The sequence below is a fragment of the Echeneis naucrates genome, chromosome 17 (genome assembly GCF_900963305.1).
Source record: "Echeneis naucrates chromosome 17, fEcheNa1.1, whole genome shotgun sequence".
In the NCBI taxonomy this organism is placed as follows: Eukaryota; Metazoa; Chordata; class Actinopteri; order Carangiformes; family Echeneidae; genus Echeneis; species Echeneis naucrates.
The window spans coordinates 15495944-15517294 of record NC_042527.1 but is presented as its reverse complement, the minus strand read 5'-3'; the positions used below and the strand labels follow the sequence as shown (position 1 = coordinate 15517294).

Here is a 21351-nt window from a genome sequence, read left to right as displayed (position 1 = left end):
AGCCAGCTGATTAGCCTCATGGAGGCGGAGTGAGAGGGGAAAATACAGGCCAGCCTTCCCACACCATCTAAAGCTACGGCCACAAGTCGATTAATCATGTAGTTACCTTTGCAAAGATGTTTTAGTTGATTGCAACCATGTTTTTCTTCATGATAAAAAGTTGTGTCTCAGTCCAGGCTGCTTATAAAATTTGGTTTTACTAATGTAAAAGTTCAACTGTTCAAAGTTTTTATTGTTTTTCACATTTTGCTAATTAGCTCAATTAAAGAAAAAAAAATCCCCGATGGTGAACTTTTTTGTTTTCAATATTTATGCCAAGTTTTGTGTTTCTAGCTAAATTCAACTCAAGGGACTTTGAGCAAATCTGGCAAAAACAAAATGCTTTTATCCCTGTGGAGTCAGAATCTACAGGAACAACAGAACAAATTAATTACTTATTCATTTTACTTTTGTCAAAAAAAAACAACTTCTTGAAAAAACAAAAAAAAAAAAAAAAAATTGTAACTGTGCTCTCCTTTTCAGCATTGACAAGCCCAAAGCGCTGTCCCTGCTGCTACACACAGCAGACATCAGCCACCCAGCCAAAAGCTGGGACCTGCACCATCGCTGGACCACGTCCCTGTTGGAGGAGTTCTTCAGACAGGTGAGCGGGTTCACCTGGGCAGGTAACCAACAAGTGCGTGAGCGGCTTGTCCTGTGTACGCTTGAGCGGTGTGAGGATATGATGCTCTGAGGCAGCTGGCCACACAAAGAACTGTAATCTACGCTTTAGTGATAGTTTATTAGGTACACATAGCTATAATTAAAACAGCGGCCCTGCTATAGATCTCAAATTGTTATCATTGAGTTTGTTGTGGGCTGTAACTGCCTGAGCGCCGTTTTGGCAAACTTGCACCATTAAAACAGTCACACCTTTACTATTACTAGCTGGTTTGTGTTTAGATGTGTGAGAGCAGCTATAGTATCTTTGATTCTGTGAAAAACTTTGAACATGATGATTCTCAGACAAAGCCTTTTTGTGTCTTTTTCTGTGATTGCACAACTATAGTCCTAGTCATACATTTTTGTTATCAAAACAATTAATCAATTAAATTAAATTAAAAAGTATGTGGGGCTGTGGGGTCAGATTTGAAGTGTGATTTTTGCAGCCCCCTTGCACCAGTGCATGAATTTTAAACACCATGAGTTTAAAAAGCAGATGTAATGAAATATATTTCAGTTCAACCTTCAAATTGACCATGAAGTAGAAACATCAGCTCAGAAATACACAGGACTTGTGTCAGAGTAGCGAAACTGAAAAATGAAAGACAGCAGCAAAGAAGTGTCCAGCTACACTGTGCCATTAATTGTCCGTTCCTTTCAAACATACCAGTTGAGTGATGCACACAAATGTTGTTGACTGGAAAAGTCCATTACAGAGTTGGGAGTCGTTCAATTTAATCTTTTTTTCCAGACCCTCATGGGACTTTTCAGCCATGGAGGCTCAAGAGTTTTAATCAGAAGTCTATTCTTCAGCTCTCTGCATCAAACCAGCTGAAGACTCTCAGGAACAATTGTTATTAGATTTTGTGGGACTGCCAAAAGATGAAATCTAAAAGAAGCATCGACTTATCTTCTCTCAACATTACTATTAAGTTGCTCCTCTGGTGTATGTGTTTCATATTGAGTTCTTTGCTGGAGAAAGGTAAATAATTGTGCTGGCCCAATTCAGACTCATTTCCATCAGGTTTCTTCCTCACAGTTACAGACTAACAGCAAGAATAAAATAGTGAGGACTTTAGTGAATGATTCTTTCAATAAGGCTCTTTGAAACAAACCCCTCTAAAGCAACATGTTCATGATTGTATCAGTTTTGAGGAAGCCTTTGTTTTTCCAGGGGGACAAAGAGGCAGAGCTCGGCCTGCCGTTCTCTCCGCTCTGCGACCGAAAGTCCACAATGGTGGCACAGTCCCAGATTGGTGAGTTGTTTCTCCACATTACATTCACATCCACGCAAAATCTGAACACAATGGTCCAGCTTCAGCATTTCATTTCCTGTCTAATATAAACTGCATACACTTATATGAAGTATGTGAAGCGAGCATTGTATTTAACAAGAATAAACTGGCTATTATTCTTTCTGTGGTATGTACTATGCTATAAGAGCAGATATCTGATTATAAATAAAAGTTGCAAGGACAAGTAGAACAAGTATTACCAACAACTGTTTCATAATACTTATAAGCACGAGTGTTTCATTCTTTAATATTAGTGAAGAAGACAAATCTAGATTGGAAGTATATATTAGAAGTATATAGCACAAAATAGAAAAGACCCAGCTGACACTACAGTCAGCTGAAAGGAACCCAGGTAAGCTGTTATCTCTGAACAAGATGAGAAATACATGGCGTTCTGAATTTTCCATCATCTTCATCTTCAGGATTCATAGACTTCATCGTGGTACCCACTTTCACTGTGCTGACAGACATGATGGAGCGTATCGTCACGCCGCTCATCGAAGAGGCTACGCATTCAGGTTTAGCTGGCTTTCGACGGTCAAGGTGAGCCACGGTGCTTCCTCTTCGTGCTGAGAGATCACTGTGCAGTGAAAAGTTTGCGTTCTTACTTGCTGCTCATGAGCAGGACACAGCAGATGGGAAGTGAGTGACTTTATGTAAACCTGAGTAAGTTTTAATCAATCCAGCCTGGTTAATCACGGATGGAAAATGTAGTGCCTTTCTGGCGTTCTCCACTCTGAGAAACTACACACTCGGTGACGTGATTAAACTTCAACATCTTCTCCACAATAACAGCATTTCAAATGAATGAATTGAGAGCAGCAGATGAGTCTCCCATGAGTAATCCATTTCTGTGCATGGAAATGTCTCCAGCTTTCATCAGGCACAGCCACACACCTTGAAATTGCCATTTTAGTTACGCTAGGGAAGTTCACCTCGTCATCCATGATCAAGAACAGGCCTCAGTGTTGGATTGGCATACACAATGGCCTCGAAGAAACAAAAGGAAGTGACTTTGTCTCCACAGGCTTAATTAATTGACTCAGTCCTTCTCCTGCAGCCATGTACTAAATAAGGTCTGTGCATGGCGCAGCGTACATCCTGATTACTACTGCGTTACTGATATTTGAACTATCCAGAGAGAGATCTGTCAAGTCTGTCAACTAGTTGAACTTTGCTCCTGACATGAGATGAGTGGAAACTGAAGCAGGATTCGCGGAATCCGGCTCTGCATCATCCGTTGCACCTGCACATCAATAACAGCCTCCCTGTTCTCCAAAACAACAGTCATTAGCATCACTCAGTGGGCCTCCGAGTCGGAGTTAACCGTGTGGAAATCTCAGATAGACTTGCCACTTATGGAGTCTCCTTGTCTACATGCACAGCTGGGTGTTTATGGGTTTCATTGGACGGTTTCTTCACAGCATTTGTAGCTGCTTTCGGTCATCTAGAAGCTTGTATGCTCACTCTGTCTGCCTGTGTTTATCCACCTGGCTTTTCATTTTTCTTCTTTTCAAAACGCCTCTGACTCTGAAATCTGATTTTATTTTATCCAAGCTGGGGGCGGGTGACTCTGCTGCACCGTCTTTCAGGCCTCAACAGTATTGGATGGATTGCCATCAGATTTTTTACATTGACATCTGTGGCATGCAGAAACCATTCCCTCCGGTGATCTCTTGAATTTCCTTCTTATTGCAACATAAGAAACTGATATTTGTGACTTAAAATGAAAAACCTTATACTGATGTGTTTATTAAAGATGTCCATGTCCCACATATGATGATTTGGAATAACATCATGATAAAGTTGGGGAGAAATGATCAACAAAACTGATGCAGGAGAGGCCAAAACACTCCGACCTTTAGTTGGTTCAAACTCTGAATGTGGAGACACATTTTTGTTTTGAAGATATTTTCGTAAATATATTAAATAAAAAATGGTTAAAAACATTTTTTTTAAAAATCTAGCCCAAGCTGAGACATTCATGGCAATCTAATCAGACTTCTCTAATCTCCATCCAGAGCAGTAAGTGGATTCATGGGCATGTATTTACTTCTGGGAGAATAATCACATCCTTAAAAATAAAGTCATACCAAGTCTCAAAAAGATGCTTCTTATGTACAGATGTCAAAGCTGAGTTGTGAATCCAAGAAGGAGTGTAATTTTTCATGCAAATTGTGGCAATCAGATGCTAATGGTCTGAAAGCACTTTAATTGCCCCAGATATCCTCTGAGAGTTAAAGTCACCCTGTATCTAATTGTGTCTCGGTGCTGAAAACCCCTGAACGACACCATTATGTGTGTATCTTCGCCGGGTGAGTCACCGTGACAAGTATGCTGAATGTCATCAGCTCATTTAGTGCCATCATTAGGTCAAATATATCATTTGTCCATTATTTTGGTTTGTTACCAAATACCTGAAGTTTCATTATGTACTCAGTCTCAGATGTATTTTACATGATCAACATTATCATACTGGGCTAACCTTGTGAACGTGGAAAACATTACTTCCTTAAACAGCAGCTCATTACTATCTAATCCTTTGTGAGTGATTTAGCTTGTTGCCCTCAGCATTCAGCTGAAAGCTCCAGCGTGCTGAAGTGCTGCTGGCCTCCCAGAGCCTTCAGGATGGTTGTAGCCTGTCGGTCTTCTTTCGCTCTTGTTAAATCCATTCTCTCCTGTCATTTTGGTCTGTCCAGTCTGAACAGTATTAGCTCAGATGAAGCCAAACGGCACAGTGTTAAAAGCATGGGCTCCGACAGCAGCTCATCGGGCCAAAGCTCTCTGCTGACCGTGGACACGAAGAACTTCAAGGCCCTGTGGAATGAAGAGGTTTATCAGAACAGAGAGCGGTGGAAAACCCAGGCTGCTAAAGGTAATATCCAATCACACACCCTGTAAACCTGCTGAATCGGTTCAGGATTAGGGGACTCTGGAAATGGTGGCATTAGAATAGATCTTTTTTGCAGCAGATCCAGCCGGGTGTAGAAAATTGGCTCATAAAGCTGCAATGCTCTTAACATCTGCAATGCTCTTAGCTCGCTCAGCGAAGGATTTTGCAGGGCACACAGTGAATTTTTCTGTGCTTTATGTACTCAGCTAAAATCCACCAGCGATAAAAACTATATTGACTTTGAGTTTTTGTTTATTTTTTATTTATTCAATCTAGTTTACTGCAATTATAGCAAGTGCCAATAAAGCTCCTATTGCTAGGTAACATCTGATTTAAATAATTGTGAATAAATCGTTCATTTTATTCAGAAAGACCCTTTTATTCATGTTTCAGTTTTTATCTTTTCACTCAGCTCTTCATTCATCAGCAAATTTTGACTGATATATCAAACTGCAGACTCAGTGGTCTGCACATGAGAATGAATTTAGTGTTTTTATCTCCATTATGTATGATAAAATATATTATTGTTGAAAGTAAAACAGAAAACAGCCAATAGGATCTTTATCACAGCCTGACAAAAGCTGGTTATCAGTATGCCTTCATAAAGCACGAAGCCAATGAAGTCACTGTTATAACTATTCTGCAGCTGTTATCAATATATTTATATCAACAATTTTAATGCAACGTGGGGCTTTCAAAAACCTGCCGTGCGCTGTGACAGACAGTTCCATCAGGTGTGAAAAAGCCAAAAGGCAGTAGATGCTGAACTCACATACACTTCCAATGAATGCTGCTGTTGCTGTGTATCTGCCCGATGTGTGAGCAGATACAGCGTCAGCGTTGTGTTGCTGCTCCCCAGCCGCCAACAACTCCAGTGACGCAGGTTTGGGAACTTCTGCACATGAATGCACAAACGCAGTAACCTTTGCCCTTTACTTGGTGTGACCTCAGAGGCGGAGGAGAGAGCTAAAAGGGAAGCAGAGGAGCGAGCCCAGCAGGAAGAAGCTATGGAGCCCCAGGAGGCCCACACAGAATCAGATCACCCGGAAGCAAAGGAGGACAAATTGCAGGGGGAGGCGCCTGAATCAGCAGAGGTCAGCAGACCAGCAGATGGTAACACAGAGGCAGCAGAACAGGCAGCACAGCGTCCTCCTGTGCCGAACGGTACGTCCCTTTAACTGTGTCTCAGCTGACGTGACATCAGTCCATTTCTGTGCATGTGCTACACTTACATTGGCATCCATGACTGACTGATCAGTATTCCTCCATGATGCTTATCTCTTCTCAAGATTTCTTTATTTGTCATTGTCAAAATGCTTTTGCATACACGCGGCATTCACATACCATTTTGTGTATTAGTTCAATGTCCTCAATGTTCCGGGAACTTTTATCCACATTTCCCTGTTTGTAATGAGTATTTATTGGTTTTAAGAGATTATTTAACACTTAAAGGACCATGGGTGATTCCAGGGTTTTGCATAGAGTAGTATGTTTGCTACCTGCGCAAGTTTCACGAATAACACAACAGTTTTGTTGGTTTCAGGAGAGTTGTCTGAAGGGGCTGAATCTTCAGGTGAAGACAACAAGAACAAAAGTGTCAATGGTGAGTTTCTTTCTAAAGTCAGTGACGTTTGAGCTGTGAAATGAATGCTTCATGTTCGTGTGTTTGTGGTGAAAACTGTTTACCTTGAAAGCTGGAAAAAAATCAAACCATTATCTCCCCATGTGAGCAGCTTGTTTACGTGTTTATTTTTTGTGTCATGTTGCCTAACTATTCCCTTCTTGTTTCCCCAAAGCAGACGTAGTGATGGAGTAAGCGAGCTGTGAATGATCCTGGCTTCTCCATTGCATCTCTGCTGCGCTGTATCGACCTGAGCCTGCTTTTAACACCGGACTGAGGAAACTCACAGACTGGTCAGAGGGAAAGCCATTATTAGGACTGTGTCGCCCTCTACAGGGCGCCAACACGTTCATATCTTCACTTCTATTTTCACAGTTTTTACTTTCACCTCGTTTCTACTCCCACGCTGTTGTGTGCAGAGTTTGTGTCTGTACTCATGTGCATTACTCCTCTCTCACTGCTCCAGATTTCAGATGAGGAGTTGAGGAGCCATGAAAGATGGACATGAAAATGGTTCTTTCTTTTGTTTGCTTGCCAATCTTTTACTTAACACAACCACTGACATGTAGCCATGGTACGAGTCCCACTTTTTTTTTTTTCTTACACCAGCTTTATTTGCTCATGAGCTAGATTTTGGCATCACAAAGTAAAGCTTATTTAGAAACATCCGGTTTGTTGCAGAAATCCTTAAAAATGAATGCAGAAGCGCCTTTTTGTGTAAAATGCAGCAAAGATGCACATGAAGAGTGACTTTTACAGCTGCTACACATTAAGTGCAGCATATTAGAGTACACCAGGCTGAGTCTACAGGTCTACTCCACTACTATTTTACCAGCAAGCAATCCTTAAAACACCCCCCTCTGTAGGACACTTATGCTTTAGGATGTTTTTCAGTTTTTATTTTCACCGTATTTGCTATCATTACTTTTTGTTCCTTCAAGCCAGGTTTATATTGTTTTTGTATGCTTGTCCACTCCACTGTATATTTGTAAATGTATGAATCTAAAGAGGAATAGAAATCCTCTGATTCCACCATCCAAAAATTGATATTTTTCTGGATATAATGTAAAATATTATTTTGGAAAAAGTCCAAAAATTAGAATGCAACCTTCGCATTTCAAACATATCGCACACCTAAATGCATTCAATTTTTGTAATCTACAAATTATATGTTTACCTTTTTTTTTTTTTGGTAATGTTTGTTTTTCGTGTTTGCCCAATATCGTTCATGCACTAGATGTGTCTTATCCTTCCACTGTATGTCATTTCCTCATCAAAGGACTTCTTTGTGATGCCTTCATGTGTGTATTGAAGCTGTAGCAAAACAAAACAGTCAAACCACAAAAGCCGTAAGAAAAATCTTAGCGTGTGTCATTTTATTTTGAAGGACAGTTATGTTACAGCAGCTTCACCTTCTCAGTTGTCAGTGTGATGTTTGATCGACGTGTTTACAGTGTGCTTGTGCGCCTATTAGCCAGCTGAATCCATCATGCTTTTGTGATGCATCCCAGGCTGTGAGTCCAAACTGTATCCGCTTCCTGGTTGTTTGCCAGGTTTTCAAGGCTTCTAATGTTGTGTATAGGAAATGCAAATATTGCTTACTGTCCATATGTAACATATCGAACCCCCTGCGATGATGGTTCAGCTTTTATGATGTACCTAATATGTGTAAGTGGAAGAAAGGAAAACGAGCATTTTGGCAGTATTTGCATCATGATGTTTTCCTCTATAATTGTGCACTTTTATTTCAATTCCCTAAATTAACTGTGCCATGTTCTTGGCCGACTCAAATTTTATTTCACAGTATAAAGTGCATATGTAACTTTATATAAAGCTGCAGGAACTATGATATTCTTTTTTAGCCTCTTGTTTTAATGCACACTCCCCATTTTTATATTGTAACAGAAACACTAGTATCGTGCCGGGACATTGTAGTCTGTCATGCAATGCTACTTTCTACCTAAAAATCACAGTCGGTGGTTAGCAAGCCCACTGGCTCAATGTGTGCCTATATCTGTACTTTCCATTTCACTTCTTTCACCTGTAGGGAAAACAAAATCTGTTGATGTCATTTGAATCTGTGCTGATCGAGGTACAGTCAAACAAACTAGTTCATATCTTCCTTCAATATGACATACTAAAAGAGTCTAGTGTAAGGACTTGTATTTTAGACACTATTTGTAAAGTCAGCAGTTTGACTTCGTATTTCTAACGCTATGTTTTGCTCTTTTTCATTTAGAAAAACAAATCTATTTTTTAGCTGTTTCGTGCTGTATAGTGTACGTTTTTTGTTTTGCTGTCCCTTTTTATTTTGACTCAGAGGATGGATTGTCTACATGTGACTTTTTTTTTATTATTATTATTATTATTTTTAATTTTGTCTGTCTTCTGTGTATCTGTTTTACTCCACCAGCTGTGAAGTCAGAACATTTCCAATGGCTCAAAACTAGAATTTTACAGTGTAACAATCACAGCAAATTACATTTATAAATAGATGTAAAGCAGAATTTATTGCATCCTCCGAACAGCTTGCCTGATACTTGGTAAAGCAGAAACTATTTTCTCGACCAAGGGACCAACACATGTACAGTCTTGTAGTTTGCTCTCTCTTCCACTTGCTATTGTGATAGCCTACTGTATGAATATTTAACAGGAATTTATACCAACCATAACCAGAAAAATAGCTGTATTTATGACATGTAAAGACTTCTAAATGTGGTGTTTTGTAACCGTTACTATGGAGCAGATTATTTGTTGTTTGTTTAATGCTTTGTTTCCCTATTTGGTCTGAATCACTCTGTCATGACGTACCTCAGACTGCTCCAGTCAGTGAGGTTAGATGGATGTAAAGCGAGAAAGTGAGAGAGAAAGAGAGCGAGAGAGAGAGAGAGAGAATGTGTGTGTGTGAGAGAGAGAAACTGACAAAACTTACTCAGTGTGCATTTCTGATCTCCTCACTGTGACCTGCTCTGTCAATGAGAGTGTGATGAGGTGTGTGTGTGTGTGTGTGTGTGTGTGTGTGTGTGTGAGAGAGATAGAGAGAGCAAGAGTACAAACGAAGCGATGCATTGGACCGTATAAAGCTGGTTCAACAGTTCTCACCACTGACAAATTCTTCATTCTGAAAAAACTTTTTTTTTTTTTTTTTACTTTGAAGATCTAGTTCTCAAATGTTCGATCAGATCATGAATTGTTTTGCAGGGCGGATACAACTATTGAAAAACAATGAGGGGGACAAATGGTTTGTAAATCCACTTAGGCTCTCCCTCTACTACATCCTTGGTTCGACAGAATGACTAAGAGTGAATGGATGTATGCGCATGCATGTGTGTGTCACTGTCCCATGCCGGCCGGGCGGCCATGTGTGCCACCATGCTCTGTGACTGCACAGCCGTATCAATAAATCTGGACTCAAAGGGCTCAGATCATGTCTGCCTGTCCTCATTTCTGCAACATCACAGCTCGTTGGATCACGTTAGAGAGACACGCCACCTATTTTGCACATCAATATCCATTTATTGCTCATGATTACAACCACACAGAGTCTGACGGTTTGATAATGTCAGTTGGGTGTTTGTAGGAAAACACCAGAAAAAAAATCTAAGTTTCTGATCTTGGGCTTGGAGACACATTATAGCAACTGAGTAGCTGGCAGTTGAAAAACATCCAAGATGCCATGTATACTTTGTCCATTACTGATCAATGTGTAAAAAAAAAAAAAAAAAGTTCACAGAATCTAATCATGCTGCACGTTGGACAATGACTGACTCCGACAAATTCCTTTTGTTCAGCTCAGACTGAAGAGAAGCACAGACAAACTTTCCTCATCCAGTAGATGAATGCAAAAACAAACTTTACTTGGCCCGAAAACAGAAAACAGAAAAAAACAGCAAATCTTCACTACTTTAATCTTATTGCAGACATTTCTTTACATTTACATTTCTTTGGAGTTTGGCCCGTACATCCGGATAAAATTCAGTTTTTAATGTTTAACCAGTTGTTCCTTAAAATGCTCCTTGGTTCATCTTTGTGAATCAAACATTTATTAGATTATAGTTTGAAACTTCACAGACACCAACCCTTCACAACCACCAGGCCATCTACAGCTCCTGCAAAGTAGCACGACACTAAAAGACACACAAAGCGATTATAAACTCTCACTATGTACAACCCACGTAATGCAGTTTTGACCAGTTTAGCATTTGAATGAAATATCTTTGAAAAATACTCTAAACTCCAACTCACAAGGTGGCGCTGCTGTGAAAAACTGTGCTCCTAAAAAGGAAAGGGCATAAAAATGGAGTCCATCCAGTCAGAAGTCTTTTTTTGGTGTCTCCAGGAGAAGAGAAGGTGGAAAAGACAAACTTTAACTTTATCTCTCAAACTTTAGAGAGGAGTTGATAAACTAATCAAAACAAACATCCTGAAGCCAGAACAGCAAACTAAGAAATTGATGTTGGAGGAGAAGTAGAGGAAAAAGTTTCCTTGACTCTCTGCAATGGACTTCCTGTCACTTCATTCACAAACTGGAATACTTTCTTGTGAAAAAGCCATTTGATTCTTTTGGTCTGTGGACATCTATGAAGTTAACTGAGACTGATGGACATCCCAACCACTTTGAAGGTAGGCTTTCATATATATATATATGTATATATTTCTAGATGAAGTCAGGTGTGGAGAATTGGCTGAGTTGTATTGACAAACTTATGATAGAGGTTTAAATAATTATATATTTATTGCTAAGCTGCTTTGCACAGGCTTTTTAATCTGATCATGAGCAGCCAGGTGGTTTTCGGAGGCTCAGCGCTCAGTTGTATTTTTTTGTTCCATCTGTTTGTGCTTCATGTAGATGAAAAAAAAATCCTTTTCCAAACTTCACTTGTTGCTGGTCAGGAACATATCATCAGTCAGGCTGACGGGTACAACATGACTAATGTATGTCTGACTTGTAATATTGATGGATTTGCACTGAATTGAGTCTGAAAGATGCAGGACAAGGTGCTCGATATGGAACATGTACATGGAGTTGATTCTGTATTTGACAGTGAAACTAATTGGTCATCATTTTGTGTTGTTGTGGTAATCTTTTTGTGGTTGTTTAGTGTTTTTCTGTCAGCTTCGGGTGTCTCTATGGTCATTACATGCGTGCTTTTTTTGCTTCTTAGTTTTTCATCCATTTGTGGTCACTCTGTGATATTTTGTGCCTCTTTGTTGGTGTTTTGTGTATGTTTGTAATCGATTGGCATGTCTTTGTGGTAGTTGTGGGTCTCTTTGTGGTCAGTCTGTTTTGCGTCAGGTCTATCTGGAAGCATTATGTGCCAAATTTGTGGCAATTTTGCATGTCTTTGTGGTCATTTTGTACAGTGCTCTGCCTCTTCATTGTTCCAGGGCCCGTCTATAAACCATACATGATCAAATCTCATTAGATTCAACAACCTCCAAAATTAAAGAAAATAAAAAAACTAAAATGATTGCATAATTTGAAGCTTCTTAAACATACATTTTCTCAATTGTACATTTCGTCCATTTATTTCAACCTCTAGAAACAAACTGATGACGTGTCCTCCTTTTTTTTTTTTTTTTTTTTTTTTTTAATCAATAGAATTAGCAATAAATAATTAGAAATCGTTGAAAGTCTTCAGACTTTGAAGTGCACCGGCAGCAACTTGAACGTGAAACACAGTCAGAAGTCCACTAGATGTCTCTGTTAGACTTTGAACCCACCAGAGCTGCAGCAGCACCTCTGCACTCAGCCTCTGACGGCCCATGGCACTAAAAACGATCAACACACTTGATGTATATGGTGTCACTCTCACAAGATAGTTATTGTATTGCTCTTTATACGTCGTATAGGCAACTCCACAAACATTAGACACCGAGTGCATTTTTATCACAAGTAGCATGCATATTCATGCGCAGGTTGATGGAGCTTGTGGAGGGATGTGTATGAGTTCTCCGCACAGCACTGAGTGCTGGAGCAGAAGGCAAATGTTAATTCAATTATACGGCAGCTGTTCCTTGGTGCCCATGGCCACTGTGTTTGCACTAGAACAGAAATCTTGTATTAGGTCCCTCGCCATAAAAGACCATTGCCAGGCAGGAGAATGGGGAATGCCTGTAACCAAAAGCCATCAACAGTATTTTAAAGAGCTTTTAATGCTTATTTTTGGGTCGATTGAGGAATTTTGTGGGCAGCAAAGTAACATTTGTATTTTTATTTATTTATTTCTTTTCTGTTTTGGCGCACAGTTGATTTACACAACTTTTGTTTTTAGTCATTACTCTATTAAATAGTCAATCTGCTCGGAAGTAAAAAGTCTAAATGAGTTTCTTTTGCTGTATTAGCTGCAGTCGCAGGTTTTGCATAGACACAAATGTGTGTGAGGTGGTTGTGTTATTCCGGTTGATTTATACACTCGTATACTTTGTCTGTGTCTTTATGTGAGTCCTCTGGGTTTATGGTTACAAGTTTGTACATCACCAGAGCACAACAACATATATGTTGCCCTTCATCAAAATACACTTGCAAAACCATTTTGCCCATGCAAGTGTGTGCGTCTGTGTGGTGTCTTTGCTCCACCCCACCTCCTGTCCCAGGCTTGGGCTGAGTTCCAGTACTACTTGATGAGGAAGAGTAAGAGAGGAGGAGGGGGTGATGGCATCCTCTGGTCCATTCCTTCATTACCTGGCTCCCTTAGAGTTGCTCTGTGTGATTTAATCACATGGCCACTGGTGGGAAACTGCTGCTCTGATGTTACCTGAACCTGCTAATCAGTTTGCTTTTCGCTCATCAAAAGGAAAACAGGCACACCTGTGGGAAGGATGTGCCCAACTACACATTACATATGTATAATATATGCACACATGCAAATGTGGAGGCACTCAAAGTCTTGGTTATTATCCCCTTAACAAAGATGGAGTGCAGAGGCCGTGATGGATATGAACAGTTGGGAAAATAAAGGTCTGAGTTGACATCTGCAACTTGTTTTGTCCAACCAGCTCTATAAAATCGAAAGATGATCAGTTTACTGTCACATCAGAGAGAGAGAGAGAGAGAGGAAAAAGCAACAAAGTGTTTGATTTGGTTTTTGCCTGAAACATAAATGTAACATTTATTTGATGATCCAAATAGTTGATGAGCACAGTGCTTGAGCAGAAATGATTAACCCTGATGCTGTGACAGTGAGACTCCGGAGTGACTAGCCTTTTGGGAATCTGTCCTCCAACTTAACCAGAATTGACAGCATGTTCTCACCACTCAGCTACACACGGCTACATCCTGCAGTGTGTAAAGTAGACGTTACATATCAAGTTGTTTAATAAAAATTAAAGCCCGTCTATCCACTGGAAAGACCACAGAGCTCTATTTAGAGTGACTGATCGAGAGCCCAGAATCAAAGGGCCCTGTGGCACAAGCTGCTAGTGTGTCTGGGAATTGGCCCAACTCTTAAAGAGCCAAGCTTCCCTCATCTTGACTCAGGGCCGACCCCCAAACTGGAAGAAGCTATTTCTGCTGGCAGCCAAGTGGCTCCTTTTCTGGAAGCCTGTCAGGTGTGGAGCTGAGGCTGCCAACTGTAACCCCCTCAGGTGGGCACAGGGGGCAGGGCAGACCCCCATCATGGCTACAGGATTGTGACACTCAGCAGATGATGCAAGTCGCAGAGGGCATTGAGCTCTCTGATGTGTCCTGACAAAGAGCTGCTGTGAAAGTGACAGTCTCTCCTGTAGTCTCCACCGCACATTGATGATGGAAAATGCAAAAAATATGCACACAAATTGTGTTAGAGTTCGTTTGGAATAACGTTGACACCGTGGCATCGTGTGCCATTAACCTCCGCTGATGGTAACAGTTTATAATGTAAACTTCCATTTTAAGAAACTACTGTTAATGCTTTTCTGCACTGTTGTGTATTGGATTGTTTGGGGGAGTCGTTCCAAGGGGTTGTGAGATGAATAGAGTGAGTCATCTGCTAAGGAAAACAGGCGAGAGGGTTGGTAGTTCGATCCCTGACCTCCTCCAGGCTGCATGTCGAAGTGTCCTGGACCAAATACTGAACCCCAAGTTGCCTTTGATGGCGTGTAAATACAGGTGGAAGTGGTGTGTGTGTGTGTGTGTGTGTGCATGCGTGTGCGTGGGTGTGTGTGTGTGTGTGTGTGTGTGTGTGCATGCGTGTGCGTGGGTGTGTGTGTGTGTGTGTGTGAGAGTGGGTGAATGCAGCCTCCTTCATAAAGAGCTCTGAGTGGTCAGTAAAACTAGAAAAATGTTATATAAGTGCAATCTGTTATAAAAAATCTAAAAACATGACAAAGAGCACGTTAAATCTGGTTCTAAAAATGAAGTAGATGGGAATAGTCTCTCATCACCGTCATTTTTCATACAAATAATATGATTAGCTTCCAAATCATGGGGCATTGTTCAGAGGAGGGATCATTGGGGACATTTTGGGAAAGTGCATGTGAAACCACCGTATTCAAAGAAAGTGCTGGTCCATCCACCGTCCTGCCAGCTGCTGCAGTTACGATGTCATTGATTTGACCTGCGTGCCTCCCGACAAACCACAACAATATGCCTGCTATGTTTATTGAGTCTTTAATCTTATTTTAATGTTATGTTAAAATATAAAAATTCTTACTCTCATTTCATAGGTCTGCATGTGTGGTAGCAATAGCTCAACTAAATGTTCAGAATGTAAATCAAACTGTTTCAAGAATCCGTTTCATCTGTTCGGATGCAGGATCATTTTTAGGACATCTTTAAGCCAGTTGCTATTTTTACAGCGATTTAAAGTAAGATTTAAGACCAAAGTAAGTTTTACTCGGTTGAACTTTTTGCTAATAAAAGCACATGAAGTAGTAAAATAGGTGACAACGACACCACAGGAAAAAACCTAATCTAATGTAAGGAATGGATATTCATCATATTGACACAATGACTATTTTTAAACTGGGAAATTCTACATGATCAGAAATGACCACTATTTAAAGGCACCACTTTTAAAGAGCCCTGAAGATTTTAAAGCTCTGTTTATCAGTGAATACTGATTCCCTTTGTTTGTTGCTCTGTTGTGAGCTGCCTTTCATTCATTTTCCTTTTTAAAACAACCTCAAACCAATTTAACACCGCAACACCATGTTGCCTGTTCTTGCTAAAACTGGTAAAACACAGATGGCGTGGTGTCATGGTGAGATATTTCCAGCAATGTTACAGTGGAGCTTAATAGCCTGAAGACGGAGGTGGAGTTATGCCGAACAGCCAGGGGTGAATTTACTTGTTATGAATTCAGTTTTTCATCTTTCATTTTCACTGTATTGAAAAACATTCAACTGTTATGCACCGATGCACAGAGTCTATTCAGTTTTTCAAAGCTGAAATTCTAAACAGACGGACTCCTTTAGAAAAAGACACAAGGTAAATTTGACAGGTATAAACATTTATTTATTTATTTTTCTTAATGAATAATAAAGGACATTTGTTTACTTGCTTCCTGCTGCAATTTATGATGCTATAAAGACTGGGGAAAGAGTCAGTGCAGTCCTCTTGAAAGATACAAATGGGCCTGAAAACTATATAAAGCTCACAAAGTAGCAGGTCGTAACTTCATTTAATCCGTTCAGATGCAGAAAGGCAGGGCAGTGTAGTGACATGATTCATCAGACTGATTGCTGCAGGAAATGAAATAGGAAAATGTGGAAATGTAATACTTAACTTTGATGGAGAATCTGAAGCAACTCCACACCTTCCCTTCACATTACGGTTTAGAAGACTTCATTTTGATCATGCTGTGCAGAGATCGATCAGCCAGCAAAGCCGCACATCTTTCCCACTGACGTGAACAAAAATCAACAATGTTCACCTGAATTTGCGGCCCAAACTGAAAACTCTTTTTGCGTCGCTGATTGAGCTCAAACGTGGCCGGGCAACAGGGAGTTGAGGACAGCTGATGAGGGAACAGGGAGAAGGAAACCGTATCAACACCAAGAGTGTCGATTAGGTGAGAAAGCAACATTACAGCACTGTCAATCATCCCAGCTTCATGCTGGAAAAAAATCCAGAGCTGCTAAAAAAAAAAAAAAAAAAGTGCTGTAAAAGTTGGCGAGTTGGTGGAATCAAATAGACAAGAAATATATATATTTTTTTAACTTTTATACTACGTTTGTTGTACTTTTTACAACAAACACACACGCACACTTACGTAATGACATGAGCAGACCTTTTTGGGCAGACTGGCGTTGACACTGAGTTGTTCTCCAAAAGTGATGAGACAGACCGGGAAGAAGTTGGTTAGCAGGCCAACCTCTGCGGAACAAGAGACACGATGGTGTTTCGCTCGCTGTTGGAGACGGCTGTTGGCGATTGAAGGCTTGACATCTGAAGCTGTGTTTGCCAGGCTTCTTTCTGGATTAGGGATTTAACAGCTGCTAAGTAGCAACAGCAAACCGTAGAAATCATACAACAACTGGTCAAACCTCGATGGGCAACAGTGACCGCAGACAAATTCTCCCAGTGGCTGCAGATCAGACCTCAATGAGACCACTGCAGAGCTGCAGCTTGGTCAGCGCTGCCTTCCTGAACACTGTTCCCCTGCTCTGATTTGTATGAGCTGGACTCATAAACGGAGATATTACCCAGCTCTTTACCCAGCTTCTGTAATCTAATGGCGCCCCAGGATGGACCATTTGGATTCTCACGTCTTCGGACTGAAACGGTAGAACAAAGTTACCTCCATTTATTTGTGTAGCTGGAATAATAAAGTCTTTGATATTAAGCCTTCAGCCATGTTCTGCGTCAGCAGATCTTTCTTGGGAATCGCAAAGTCAAAATATTTCAAAGGTCAAAGTTGTTTCTTTTTTTTTTTTTTTAACCTCTCACCCCCAATCTGATTTCATTGGTTGGACTCGATAACTCAAATGTTGTGCCATTATCTGAGGAGGTTTGAATGAGTAGGGACGAGAACAGTTTGATGAATTGTGTGCTGTTTGTGTTCGATGAAAACCTGATTCACCTCCCTGCTCTTGCCCCTGTGGATCTCCTCTGCAGGTTAGTATTGTCAGAAAGCATCTCCTCCGTTTTGCAGTGAATAGATTTGATCATATGTTTTGCACAATACTTACACAAAACTAAAGATGTGACTCTTACTTAAATATGATATCTGACACGTTTTTATTTATCGTATCACTTTTTGGTCGCATCCTACCACAACAGATTGTCACAGGCACTTTGAACGTGTGTGAACAGATTGTGCTTTGAAAAAGAAACGGGTGCCTCCAGCAACATTACACGTCTGCTATCCCATCTCTGTCTGAAAACGGGACTAACATCTTTACATTATACATTTTCAAAAACATATCCATTATTCATACCGCCATATTTTAATACTATTAGCATTTCTACGCCACCCACCTAAATACCTGTGTTTCCTATCAAAGGAGCAGTGGCAGTCAGAGCTACTTTGTTTTTGTGTGAAGAGATGAGTTGGGATTAAGAAAGCGCAGCAGTGATGGACCATCACACAAAATCAAATTAAATTGAATTTGCAAAGTGATTTATTTTATTTTACTTTAAAACGGGCACAGGAGAAACTTTTCTTTTGCTTCTCCACTGGAGTCGATAGACAAGTATCAACAAAGGCGCACACACAAACACGCAATACTCCACCTGTGTGGGTGGGAGGTGTGGCCACTCAGTAGCTGAGTGGGGCAGCATATGGAGTTTCTAATTGGATAGAACAGCACAGCTGGAGGACACTAGTCCAGGACCTGGCCTCTGGTAATCGGTCCCACAATCCCCAGCGCTCTTCTCCAACGCCACTGTGCAGTGTGTGAGTCTTCGGTGGCTGATGGTTGTAAGAAGCGTTCTCATGTATGAAACCAAATTGAAAATTGTTCCCAAAGAGGAACATTAAATGGAGTTTGGCCGATGACATTGTGGATCAGATTATGCCCCTCACCTATCTTTCAGTAAGAAGCAGAAAGCAACAAAAGTATTTGAATAATATAATATTAGAAAACTGTATCGTAATGTGTATTTTAGTATTTTGTATTGTATGACAGTATAATTTCTAGGAGACGGGGTTTTTTATGTTTTTGTTGAAACTTTGTTTTGTACTTTTTCTATACCTCTCTTGACAGTGTGGTTATAAATTCATAGATGGCGGCCGAGTGAGTTGAGAATGTACAGTGGTGGAAGGAGGACAATACCAGAGATTGTGTAACTTAAGAACAAATAGAGGATAAATCCACTCACAACAGGTTTATGATGTGAAAACGGGAATGTGAATTTGTTTAACGGATGCAACATGGACTCTCATCAGGGCACGAAAGTATCAACAAGTTCCCATTATCAAATTACCTCCACTTGTATTTGGGAGCAGTTAAACACTTCCTTATTTTAGCATTTAGTTATTTGAACATGCACCTCGGTGTAAAGCTATAAAAAAAAAAAAACTACTAAGAGTTGTTAGATGGTTGAGAAACAGTGTGTGCCTCATTACAAAGTCGGTGTCAGGATTTTAAAAAAAGCACGCCTCTGGAGTTTATTTCTCAGTCATCTCAAGCTCTGCAGGGTTTTACTGTAGAAATGACCTTTAAGAAGTTGCTCCAAAGACATTCAGTGAATCCGACTTGGGACAGAATCGTGTTTGGATTGCCACATCATTACCATCTTCACCAGTCACTTCACCTCGCTCTCATCACCCAGACAGACTCCCTTTAACTGCTGACATCAATTGAGAACCGCTTGCAACTCAGCATGCGATCAGCAGCGCCTTCATTTGCAGCTCTGCACCACGCTTCGTGTCTATAAAAGCTGATAATGTGATAATTAAAAGAGCTGACAGGCAAGAACTGTCGGTAAGACACTTTGATTTACCAACCTCTGCTATTTGCTATACCTCTCAAATTACAATGCTTCCACCCTTGAAGTATGACACATTAAATATCAGTTGAAATAATTATCTAGGCTGGAATTATTTTAGAAAAAAAGAAAAACCAACCTAACCTAAAGTTACTGAATCTCAGTGGGCAACTGTGATAAAATCTGTCCCGGAAACATGACAGGATCAGATTCCGACCTGAAACAAGGACTTCCAGCAGACAAAAGATCACTGCCACGTCTCTCTCTCTCTCTCTGTCTCTGTCTCTCTCTCTCTCTCTCTCTCTCTCTCTCTCTCTCTCTCTCTCTCTCTCTCTCTCTCTCTCTCTCTCTCTCTCAACCACACCATGATTTATTACCTGAAAAGACAAGAGAACTAATTAGTGGAGTAATTAATTAATATAAATTTGCATATTTGCATTTGCAATTAGTGCAGTCAACTGATTAGTCTGAGATGGGGAGTTTGACTCATCAGATGCTTGTGTGTGTGTGTGTGTGTGTGTGTGTGTGTGTGTGAGAGAGTGTGTTTGCTGGACCAGAACGATCAGTAGACCAGCTGAGGCATTTTCAGGGGGTAGGCTGTGATGAAGGGACGATTTTTTTTTCTTTCTTTTTTTTTTTAATGGCTGTTGTTGTTGTTTTTGTCCATGTGTGTGTTTTTAGGTGCCCATGTACAGTACGTGTTCGTCCACATGCACGCCCACACACACACTGCTCTGTGCATTTGTGTGAACACGTGCTCAGCACTCTGTCTCACACACATTAGGTTAAGTGTATACACACTGACCACTGTGTGGACATGCTGTCATTGCATTCTGTAGAAGCTGCCTCTTCACCTTTGCGTGGTCTTTGACACTCCGAGCTCACGCCGAGGTGTAATCAACACACTGCTGCTCTCCGCAGTCGGGCTTGTGCTGCTGATCGATGTCTTGTAATGTCCAATGTAGAGAGAATGATAAGTCACTTTAATTGATTCTCCTTGCAACAAGGTCATTCACAGGCATACGTTTGTGTGTGCACGCTTGTGTGTGCGTTCCACATAACTGAGGAGTGCATATACCCATATCGAGTGCCAGCTGTGCCCCAATGTGGATTTGGCAGCATGCCACTGGGCCTTTTCCATGGGGTGTACTTAATGTGTACGGTCATGAGGTACCAACACTGTGCACGCCCCACCGGTCTGCCCATCCTCTGCATGCAAGGTGCCTGGTGGAATTTCTTAACCCATTTTATCCAGAGCAGAAAGGATAAATCAACTGATCAACAGAAAACGAATCAGCCATTATTTGATAATGAAGAAAATATGCTGGAAGTTCTCAGGTTACAGCTCCTCCAATATGACGACGTGCTGCCTTTCTCTGCTTTTAAAGTGTTGGTTCCTGCATGCTGAGTTCGGTTTTGGTTCTTGAGAGGTTCTGCAGGTTGATCAGTGATCACTAGTTTTCTTTGTAATATCATGTGCCAATCAGCACTTAGGCTTTTCTGAGATACCTCAGTGTTGGAGTTCAGACAGACCGCCTTCTTCTGTGTGTGAAGATATCGGTAAGATCTCCAAAAACAACCAGTTGAAGTAAAATTTAAGAAAGACTGGAAAAATCTGAAAGTCTGCATTAAAAGCCAATGAGTTGCTCTCAACTAAATGGCAAAATATGCATGGTTAGTAAAGTTTTTCGTGATCTGATTCTGAGATCTTGTTGGATAATTTGGTTATAGTTTTAAGGAATGACCGTGGTTTTGGTTCAAGTAAGACATAAATGTTGTTTCCAATTATTTGCTATAACTGAGACACACACATACATATATATATATATATATATATATATATATATATATATATATATATATATATATATATATATATATATATATATATATATATATATATATATATATATATATATATATATATGCCTATTAGATGAATCAATATGTAAATGTTCCAAAACCAATTTTAGAAAAGACAAAGAAA

At 40.3% G+C, this 21351-nt stretch overlaps 1 protein-coding gene across 4 annotated transcripts in view; it reads left to right on the top strand.

Annotated features, from left to right (window-relative positions):
• pde1cb (phosphodiesterase 1C, calmodulin-dependent b) overlaps positions 1 to 9920 on the top strand; it is a 64417-nt gene extending 54497 nt beyond the window's left edge. For 2 of the 4 annotated variants that reach the window (XM_029525738.1, XM_029525740.1), the window contains 7 exons: positions 523 to 643; positions 1877 to 1958; positions 2420 to 2540; positions 4697 to 4872; positions 5842 to 6054; positions 6434 to 6493; positions 6687 to 9920. In XM_029525738.1, the coding sequence (XP_029381598.1) occupies positions 523 to 643; positions 1877 to 1958; positions 2420 to 2540; positions 4697 to 4872; positions 5842 to 6054; positions 6434 to 6493; positions 6687 to 6706 (793 nt within the window). In that variant the 3' untranslated portion in view covers positions 6707 to 9920. Of the gene's footprint in view, positions 1 to 522; positions 644 to 1876; positions 1959 to 2419; positions 2541 to 4696; positions 4873 to 5841; positions 6055 to 6433; positions 6494 to 6686 lie in introns of those variants that run through there. The other 2 variants (XM_029525739.1, XM_029525741.1) reach the window with 2 other exon arrangements.
• Positions 9921 to 21351: the final 11431 nt, after the last annotated feature.